This window comes from Petaurus breviceps, unplaced genomic scaffold (assembly GCF_028583685.1).
Source record: "Petaurus breviceps papuanus isolate PSGF00001 unplaced genomic scaffold, PetGlider_PUasm1.0 558, whole genome shotgun sequence".
Classification (NCBI taxonomy): domain Eukaryota; kingdom Metazoa; phylum Chordata; class Mammalia; order Diprotodontia; family Petauridae; genus Petaurus; species Petaurus breviceps.
Genome location: NW_027186376.1, coordinates 2,668,022 through 2,678,785, shown reverse-complemented (window position 1 = coordinate 2,678,785; position 10,764 = coordinate 2,668,022). Strand labels below are relative to the sequence as shown.

At 44.5% G+C, this 10,764-nt stretch overlaps 1 protein-coding gene across 1 annotated transcript in view; it reads right to left on the bottom strand.

Moving 5' to 3' along the window:
* Window positions 1-10,764, bottom strand: part of EFCAB6 (EF-hand calcium binding domain 6) — a 195,544-nt gene that overhangs the window by 160,930 nt on the left and 23,850 nt on the right. The window contains exons 2-4 of the mRNA XM_069102833.1: window positions 6,638-6,697; window positions 5,349-5,497; window positions 976-1,187 (exon numbers count right to left, since the gene is read on the bottom strand). Coding sequence (XP_068958934.1) covers window positions 976-1,187; window positions 5,349-5,497; window positions 6,638-6,697 — 421 coding nt within the window. The remainder of the gene's footprint in view (window positions 1-975; window positions 1,188-5,348; window positions 5,498-6,637; window positions 6,698-10,764) is intronic.

The following is a 10,764-nucleotide window of genomic DNA, read 5'->3' as shown; positions in this document are numbered from 1 at the left end:
GTGTGTCCATGAGTGTGTGAGCATGTGTGTGAGCCAGTGTGAGTGTGAGCACGTGTGTGAGGGTGTCCGTGAGTGTGTGAGCACATGTGTGAGCGAATGTGAGTGTGAGCATTCATAAGTGCATGTGTGTGCATTTGTGTGAGCCAGTGTGTGTGTGTATGTGTGTGTGTCCGTGAGTATGTGAGCACGTGTGTGAGCGAGTGTGAGCATGTGCATGCATTCGTACGTGCGTGTGTGTGCGTATGTGTGAGTGAGTGTGTGTGCGCACATCCTTCTCTTCACTTATTCATTCATGTCTGACTCTCCATGAACCTTCTGGGATTTTCCTGGCAGAGATGCTGGAATGTTTTGCCATTTCCTTCTCCAGCTCATTATACAGACTAGAAAACCGAGGCAAAAGGGGGCAAGTGACTTGCCCAGAGTCACACGGCTTCTTAGAGTCTGGGGCCAGATTTGATTTCAGGTTTTCCTGCCTCCGGGTCCAGCACACTGTCTCCTGTGCCACCTAACTGCGCCCTTGGTATCACAGTATTTACCCAGATTTATTTATTTGAGTGTATTTGCCCAAATGGTAGGGGCCTTGAGGGCAGACCCCACAAAGGCATTCATTACTACATATACAATTTGTATGATATGCCTTCTTCCCAGAGTTTCCTCATAGGAAGTCCCAGCCATTAAAGACAAGGCAAGCCTGTAGAACAGGGGATGTCAGGGCAGGGAGGGGCCTGAGGACCAGGGATGTCAGGCCTGGGGGTACCTTAGTGCCACCCCTTCATCTTACAGATGAGTCATGGGAGCCATAAGAGGAGCTCCTTGCTGTAGGCCCCAGGGGTCCTAGAATGTGGCTCCCATGTCCCGGGGCACTAATCTCGGCTGCCTCTCCAGCCCCCACCCCCAGCCTCCCTCTGTCACTCTGAAGAGTCAGAGGATGCCTTGGCATAGTCTACTGCCCTTGCCAACGATCGCTGTCCATACCTGAGACAAGACTTCATTAAACTGCTTTCTGGTGAGAGGCAGAAGGTAGACTTCAATTATCCTTCTCAGCTGATTCTTTGTCACCCTCAGGGTTTGCTCGGAATCAATTATGCTAAACGCTTTCTTCAAGTCCTCTTCCTTTTTGAGAATTTTTTGAAAGAAGATTCGATCAAGATCCGCAAAAGACAAGATGGGATTCACAACGCATATGGCTGGAAAACAGAAGCAGCTGTTTAATAAATGTATTTACAGCAGAAAGCCAGAGAGAAGCCTTCAGAATCAGGCCAGATCAGCTCAGCTTCTAGAAAGGCCGAGCCCCAGTGATGAAAGGGTCCCAGGGGCACAGCCCAAGCCCCAGACAGCACTGTGGAGGGGGTGGGGAGAGGAAGGACGGTCCCTCCCCTTGGGGAAGAGGCTCAAAGGACTGCCTGGAGTCACACAAGGCCGGGAATGCCTGCTCCCTGCTCTATATGACTGGTGCTTTTCCCACCCAACCAAGAGACCACGGACGGAGACCTGGACGGGGCTTTCCCAGTCATCGAATCCAGTCCCCTCAAGATCTGGGATTCTGAGTTTGACCCCCCCCCTTCCCCGCCCCCGCCCCAGATTCCAGCTCTGAGAGAAGGAACACAGGAAAACAAAGCAGACTTTCCTCTGCCCCTTCCAGGAGAACACCCGCCTCCTGAGGGCAGGGACTCCGGCTCTGTGGGCTTCTCCACACAGAGCGAACCTTGTTTTAACTAAGCAGATCTGCGCCTTCCCACCAGACAGCAGGGCAGCCAGAGGAGAATCTCATTACGGGTAAATCATACCATTTGGTAGATGCCTGGGATCACTATGGGCCTGACCAGAGGCAGAGAGACCAGTAAACGCCCTGGATCGTGGAGCGATGAAGCCAGTTTGGCTAAAAGAAAAGGGGGCGGAGGGGGCGACACTCAGAGTCTGTGCAGAGTATGGACATCGCTGGACATCACTCCCACATCGGGAATGAAAAATACTCAGCAACAACAGCTCTCGGATTCTGAGTCAGAAGAGTCCCTGGAGCCCCACGTCCAGAACACAGATGAGTAAACTGAGGCCCACGGAGGTTAAGGGGCTCATCCAGAACTCAGGCTCAGGCTCTTACTAAAAGTCAGTGACCTCCATGATGCTCCCACCTCATCCCACCTCTCCTCTGGCTGGTGACAATGTCTTCTACAGTGTTCCCAGCCTGTCACTGCCAGCCTCTGCTGGCTGCCCTGCAAGCAAGCAACAAGGACTTAGCAAGTGCCCACTATATGCAAGCTACAGCTAGGGGCTGGGGCTACCAGACAAAAGGAGCCACTCCCTGTCCTCAGGGAGCTTACATTCTACCATGCAGGCATACAACAAATGGGTATTTATTAAGCAACTCTTGTTTGCACACCAGGCACACAGGTGCTGAGCATCCAGAGACAAAGGCCGTTGTGGAGAGCTCTGAAGTCAGTGATTAGCCAGAATTCCTAGCCCTGCAGACTGTCTCCCGCTCATCCTAGTCTGGCCCTCTGAAGCCACCCAGAAAAGCTGGCTCCCTCCGCCACACCACATCCCATCAGCATGCCTAAGCCTTGTCTCCTCCAGGCTAACCCTGACCCATCCTTTCTCCCAGTCTCCTCTGCCATGGTCTCCAAGGCTGTCACTCCGGCTTGACAATATCTCTACTCAAATCCAGTGCCTGGCACCAGTCCACATGCCCTGCACGGGGACCAACCAAGGCACGTTGGGTCTAAATCTAACCAAGGTACCTTCATCCACATATGTTTACATGCATGTACACACATGCACATACTTCTTTTCAGTCTTAAAATGGGGAAGAGGAGAAAAACACAACAGGACATCATACGGGTAAATACGGTTTGCACTCACCGAAGGCAGAAATTAGTAACAAATGACTTAATTTTCTTTTACCATGGAATTTCATTTATTTTACTACCTACCAGGGAGAGCAAGAAGGAAGGAAAAGAATGCTTGTGGCCTGGTAAATCTTCAGCTTTTACGCACCAGGCTGTAAGTGGTTTTGTGATTACAACTTATTTATTAGCTCTGTCCATCACTTATTAAGCTCTGGGCAGATAGAAAACATTTTTACAAAAGCTCCATCTCCCCTAGAACATACACATGAGATACAAGAGAGAGATGGTGGGATTATTTGTGACCCCCAACCCCAATTTATCAATGTGATTCCTCACTGAGCCCTCTGGGATACCACCTGGGAGCCTAGATGTACCTGGCCATGGACAGGGCAGACATTGAGTCAATCCATCAAAGGGGCTGCAAAGTACATTGCACTGGGAGTCGGAAGGCCTGGATTTAAGGTGTCTTTGCACCATTTTTAGATTCATGAACACGGGCAAGGCAGTTTCCCCCTCTCCCTAAAACTTCGTTCTTTTTTCTATAAAAGGGGCATAATAATAATTATACTTCCAACCCTGGCTGGGCTCGTGGAAGGGCAGTGCTTGGGGAGCCTCAGCGTCACACAAAAATGAGCCATTCTTGCGCCCCCAGTTTGGAGAGGAGGGCGTCAGGAGGGGAGGCAATAATCTGAGACATGTCTAGTTTAAGACGCCAACAGGACACCCAGTGTGATGGAGGAAGGTCAGCAGACGGGCTGGAAAAGTGGATGCGAGCCTCATGGAGGTGGGCATGGGAACTGATGAGGTCACCCGCCCCAGGCAATTCTCCAAATCTCCACTCTGTAGGCTGCTGTCCACCTGCACTGGTGGAGGAGGGTATCTTCCCAGAAGCTTCCCACAGCTGTGAAATGACAGGTCCAAGCCGGCGACACAGACGTCTTGTCCTTGTCACCATCACCACCGCTGCCATCGTCATGAGGGTGAGCAAGGCCTTAAGGGGTGTGTGCCTGTACCATTATATACTGTACACATTATATGGCATGGAATATTGTGTGCTGCGCATTCTGTACTCCCCGTTATTCTGTGTGCATGCTATCGTTTCCCGTTATATGTATCGCGGTATATTGTGCATCGTGTGTACGATATGCCGTGTGTATCTTTATTATTACATATCGTATATGTGTATTATTGCCTAATTTCCACAGTGCATTATTGTCTATATGTGCATGTCTATACACGTATTACTATATGTATGTATACACATGTATGCATTGTGCATGCAGAAATTATTAGATCTGAAATTTTGAGGAATGACTTGGGGAGGGGCGAGCAAGCAAAACCAAAACTAACTGTACTAAACATCTTTAGCCTCAAACCCACAGGAGGGCGCTGACACGATGGGATCCATCTGTAAGCTGGTGACAAAGGGGCCTTCCCCACAGCGCTGAGTGTCCTGGTCTTGTCACACTGACAGGTGACACGGGACCCCTCGTGTCTACCCCAGCCTGGGGTGGTCAGGAGGGACCCGGGGGGTGTAGGAGGCAGACCGAAACAACCAGGGACAGGGAGGCACAGAGGGAAGGGGAATCACCGGACGCCTCACAGGGGGGACTGGACAGGTTTCGTTCCCAGGTCTCAAATCTTTTTTCTTTCCCCAGGTTCCCAAAAGCTGAAAATTGCTTTTGAATGACTTGGCCCTGTTTCAACCTCAAGGGGGATCGGCCTGAAGCCACCATCAATTAATTTATCTTTCTTTGAAAGTTAAACCATTTTTCTAAGGTACAGGGGCATACTTTGGGAAAGAAAAAAAAATCCAATTAGCTTGCTAGCACTGCTTGGGAGGGGGATGAAGCAGAGTCTCTGAAACTTGAGAAGAAGGTAGAGAGTGAGAACAGTCAGTCACCAAGTCCTGGATGGGCCTCCAGCAGCCACCACTTAAGTCAGCTCTGGTCTCCTTCTTTTCAGCTGAGTGAAGCCAGTATTGTTCTAAAGGTCCTCCCCCTCCTCTTCCTCCTCCTCCTCCTCCTTCCTTCTCCTCCTTCCTTCTCCTCCTCTTCCTCCTCCTCCTCCTCTTCCTCCCCCTCCTCCTCCTCTTCCCTCCCTGCAGACCAGCACAACATGTAAAGGTAAAAGTTGTCCCAGAAGACACTGCTGATGATCTCAGAGAGGAAAAACAGTCCGTTAGATTCAGTCGCCCAAAGGAATGACTCGAGAGAACAAGGAAATTTCACTTCATTGCCTCAATTAGAGCAACATTGCAAGGGGTCTCTCTCTTCTATTCTGTACAAATACTAGAATCACATAATGTTAGCATGGAAGGCACCTCCATCAAAAATCTCACCCAACTGTCCCGTTTTCCAGATGAGGAAGCTGAGCCCTAGAGAGGAAAGTGACTTGCCCAGGGCTACAGAGCAAGCAAGATCTGAGACTCAACCCTCACTGACTCTTTGGTAACATGACCTGAATCCACCTGCTTTTCTAAATACAGTCCTAGGTACTCACATGAAGACGATTTGATGAGATTTCTGCCAGCATTAGGCGTCATGATACCGAGGGGTGAAGAATGAGGCCTTGCATCTGCTTTGATTCCAGAAGTCGTGAGAGGCAAAGACCCCAAGTCCACTGAATTCACGACTGTTCGTATCACCTCCCTGTGACAGAAAAGAAAACAGCATCCCATGACTGGGGAGTCCCTAGGACATGGTCCTGCCTCTACTGCATAGAAACTGGGAGGCTCAGGGTATGACCCACTCATACTGCCCCGTTTGTGGGGACCTTCACACACCAAGATTTGGGGCAGTCTCAGCAGGCCTTCAGGAAAGGAGGAATCCAAAACAAACACCTACCTAAAATGCCACTGAGTGATGAGACAGGAAAGAGATGGGGGTAGGTGTGTCTAGGAGAGGGAGGAATTAAAAGTCCCCCATAGAAGTGTATGGTAAGGTGAGAAGCTAAGACAGCACAACACAGCTGAACTCTCCCAACATTCTTTTCTAAACAACTTTAAAATAACACCTCAAATCAAATTTTGGAGCAGCAGAGTCAACAAAAAGGTCAAGATGAGACATTTTTCCAACCCAAGAAGACTCAGGAAGACAGCAGGAGAAGTCTACAACACTGGGGGGGGGGGGGGTCTGTCCAAAGCCCACCGACAACAAGCTACAGCAGCCATCACCACCTCTGCAGAAGTTTCAGAAGCTCTCAGCTCAGAGATGGTTAGGAGCTCAGATATCTGGTGAGAAAGAGATTCCAGAGGCCCCTTTGCTGACACTGATGGGTAACTCTATTGCCCAGACACAGTTCTGGATCACAGCTCCAGGACAGTGGGGAGCACTGGAGGTCAGCACTTGTGGCTACAGGGGAGCAGGAGTGCAGACCAAGAGAGCAGTGGCCACACCTCTCCCGGGATCACCTTAGAAGCACCAAAAACCTGCAGATCTTCAGACTTACTCTGAAAAAGAGCAGCATGAAAAAGTCTGAAGCTTTTTGCCTTCACACCCCGAAATGAGCAGAGTCCAACTTTAACATAAAGCTCAAAGTCAAGAAATAGGCAGGAAAAGGAGCAAACAATGAGAAAAAATAGCTTGACCATAAAAAGCTATGAAAGAGGGAATTTTGGGAAGAGGTGGAATAAGGCAGGAAATTACCTGGCTCTCCCAAATTCATCCTCCCCCCAATAACATAAAATAACACCTCACAATGAATTTTAGAGTGGCAGAAATAATAAAAAGTTGGGGCAAAGCAGACATCAAGCCTAAGACAACTTGGGAGGATGTTCAGAAAGCTCTGACCTGCCAGGGCTGGTGGTCTGACTGGAAGTGTGGATGGTCACCAGCAACAAGACAGGGGAGCTGTGTCAGAGGCAGAGGATTTAGGAGCTTTCACACCAGGACCATGTGTGGGTAAGAAGCTAAACAGGGAAAGACTGGGCAGAGGAGAGGGGGCAGATCACAGAAGGATTAAAGGGTTGGCCTCTACTGGCAGTGGACACAGGGCCCAGGTACATGGCTGCAGACAAGAAAGACATCACCAAGGGAGGAGCCCTTCCAGTGTGGTCACACAACTCGAGAGCAAAGTTCCTGGTTTTGCTTCCCCAGCAGAGGAGTAAACAGGGGCCTGCAGCCACAGGAGAACAGAGGTCAGTGGTGTATTTCCAGGACCAACAGGAGTGAAAGCATTTGCCATACAGCGGTGTAGTCACAGCTCAAGGGGGAAGAAGAGTACGTGAGGTTATTCATAAACCAAAGGGCAAGCTAGGAAAGTAGAGACGAGGTCTTAGATTGTAGCACATTGGAAGAACCAATAGGTCAAAGGTCCTTGAATACAGCTCAAAAACAACAGTATGAAAGACCTTCCCCCACTACCTGGGAGCAGAGCCCAACCTTAACATAAAGTTAACAACCAAGAAATAGGCCATTAAAAAAATAAGGAAAAAACAGAAAAAGAACCCAATCACAGATAGTTACTACATTGATTGAGAAGATCAGGGTTCAAATTGAGAAGATAATAAAATCAAAACAACTTCAAAGAAAGCTTCAAAGAAAAATGTAAAATGGTCACAAAAAGAGTTCTTAGAAGAGCTTAAACCAAACTTTAAAAATCAAATAAGAAAGGTTAGGGGAAATTGGAGGAAAGAAATAAAAGTAATGCAAGAAAATCAATACAATTATGAAAAGAAAGTCAACCAACTGGAAAAAGAGATCCAAAAACTTACTGAAGAAAAGAACTCTTTAAAAATTAGAATTGGGCAAGGGCTAATGACTTCATAAGACATCAAGAAATAATAAAACAAAATCAAAAGAATGCAAAAATAAAAGAGAACATAAAATAACTCATTGGAAAAACAACTGGCCTAGAAAACAGATCAAGGAGAAACAATTTAAGAATTGTTGGACTACCTGAAAGTCATGATCAAAAACAGAATCTAAACATTATATGTCAAGAAATTATTAAGGAAAATTACCCTAAAGTTTTAGAACTTAAAAATAGGCCTTTATCTTGAGAGGTCCTCTCTCAAGCAGAACTGCTAAGCATTCAAACGCTACTTTAAAGAATGCAAATCCAATGGGCTGGCCACATTGTGTGAATGCCAAAAGTACATTTGCCCAAAAGACTATTTTATGGAGAACTCACACAAGGCAAGAGCTCACATGGTGGTCAGAAGTGATACAAGGACACTCTTAAAGTCTCTCTGAAGAACTTTCATATCAATTGTAAGATATGGGACACACTGGTACAGGACTGCCCAGCATGGCATACCCACATCAAAGAAGGTGTTGTACTCCATGGGCAAAGTAGAATGACGGTAGCACAAAGGAAATTGTGAGTTAGGCAAATTCATATATATATATATATCCATTGCCAATGTTCTAAGAGATGAATTATGGCCAACCTGTGGTAGAGTCTTCCAAACTTTCATTGGACTGATCAGCCAAAGAATACACCACATCCTGAACCCAATATCATGTTGTCATTGGTCCTCTTCAAAAATGAAAGACTAATAACTAATAACCATCACTATTAGGTCTGCTTTTGGTCATCAGGGAAAAAGGGAAAGAACCCACACGTTATATAATATGACAGCATATCTTTTTGTGGTGGCCAAGAACTGGAAATTGAGGGGATGTCCATCAATTAGAGAAATGGCTAAATCAGTTGTGATGATTGTGCTGGACTATTACTATGCTGTAAGAAATAATAAGCAGGTTGGTTTTAGAAAAACATGGAAAGGCTTGCATGGAATAATGAAGAATAAAATGAGCAGAAACAAGAGAACATTGTATACAATAACATTAATATTGTTCAAAGAGTAACTGCAAATGAGTAAACTATTCTGAGGAATATAAACATTCAATCGACTACAAAGGACATGTGAAGGAAAGTGCTCTCCACCTCTAGAGGAAGATATATGAAAGTGTGTATGTATTGCATGGTTCCACATATATCAAATGTTGACCTTCTCTAATGTGGGGCTGGGAGGAAGAGAAGGAGACAAATTTGAACTCAAAATGTAACCAAAAAATTAAAATAATAAAATTTTTCAAAAGCTATTATGATGGCAGGGAAGACCAAGAAATAAACTCAAAATAACTACAATGTGAAAACAGCTACAAACAAAGTCTCAAGGAAAAATACTAATTGGACCCTACCCCAACAAGAATTCCTAGAATAGTTAAAGAAAGAGATGAGTGGTAGAGGAAAAAATGGGAAAAGAAATGAGAGTAGTGCAAGAAAATTATGAAAAGAGAATTAAAAGCTTGGTAAAAGAAGAGAGGATATGCTGAAGAAAATAACACCTTAAAAATAGAATTGACCTGATGGTAAAAAGAGGCACAAAAATTCACTGAAAAGAACTTCTTAAAAAATAGAATAGGTCAAATGGAAAAGGAGGTACACAAATTTAATGAAGAAAAAAACTCCTTAAAAATAATTGGCCAAATGGAAAAAGAGGCATAAAATTCACATAAGAATAGAATTCCTTAAAAACGAAATTGACCAAATGGGAAAAGAAGTACAAAATCTCACTAAAGAAAAGAATTCCTTAAAAATGAGAATTGGGCAAATGGAAGCTAATGACTCCATAAGAAATCAATAAATAATGAAACAAAAGTCAAAAGAATGAAAAATAGAAGAAAATGTAAAATGACTCACTGGAAAAACAACTGACCTGGAAAATAGATTGATGAGAGATGATTTAAGAATTATTGGATTACCTGAAATCCAAGATCAAAGAAAGAGCCTAGACATCATCTTTTAAGCAATTATCAAGGAAAACTGTCCCAATATCTTAGATCCAGAGAGTAAAGAGAGTGTAAAATAGAAATTCAAAGAATACATGATCACCTCCTGACAGACATCCCAAAATGAAAACTCTCAAGATTATTATAGCCAAATTCCAGAGCTCCCAGGTCAAAAAGAAAACACTTCAAGTTGCCAGAAAGAAGTAATTTGAATATTGTGGAGTCGTAGTTAGGATCATACAAGATTTAGCAGCTTCCATGTTAAAGGAGTGAAGGGCTTGGAATATTATACTCTAGAAGGTAAAAAAGCTAGGATTAAAAACTAAGAACCATCTATCCAACAAAACTGAGTATAATCCTTCGGGGTGGGGGGAGGAGGGGAGATAGACATCCAATGAAATAGAAAACTTTCCAGTATTCCCGATAAAAAGATCAGAGTTGAAGAGAAAATTTGACATTCAAACAGAAGACTCAAGAGAAGCAAAGCATAAAAAGGCAGACATGAAAGGAACTCAATAAAGTTAAACATATGGGAAGATGATATATATAATTCCTCAGAACTTATCATTATTAGGGTTAAAAGGAATTTACACAGACAGAGGTCATGAATGTGAGTCTATTATGTTGAGATAATCTCCAAAAGAAATGAGAAAGAAGGATGTGCTGGGAGAAGGGGGAAAGGAAAATTTACCACAAAAAAAGGCATGCAAAGAAGAACTTTTACAGTGGAAGGAAAAATGGGAGGGAGTAAGCAATGCTTGAATATCATTCTCATTGAAATTGTTTAAAAAGGGAAGAATATAGATACACATTCTGGTGTGTATAGAAATGTAACTTACCCAATAGGGAAATAGAAGGAGAGGGAATAAGAGAAGGGGGAAGGAACATTAAAAGGTAGGGCAGATTAAGGGAGGCAGTGGCTAAAAACAAAATAGACTTTTGAGAAAGAACAGGATAAAAAGAGAAAGAGAAGAAATATAATGGGCTGAAGGGAAAAACACAGTAATCATAACTATGAATGTGAATGGTATGAGCTTATCCATAAAATGTAAGCAGAGAGCACAATGGATTAGAAATCAGAATATGTTGTCTACAAGAGACACACTTGAAACAGAAAGTTAAAACAAAGGACTGGAGCAGAATCTAGTATGCTTCAGAAAAAACTTTAAAAGGCGGGG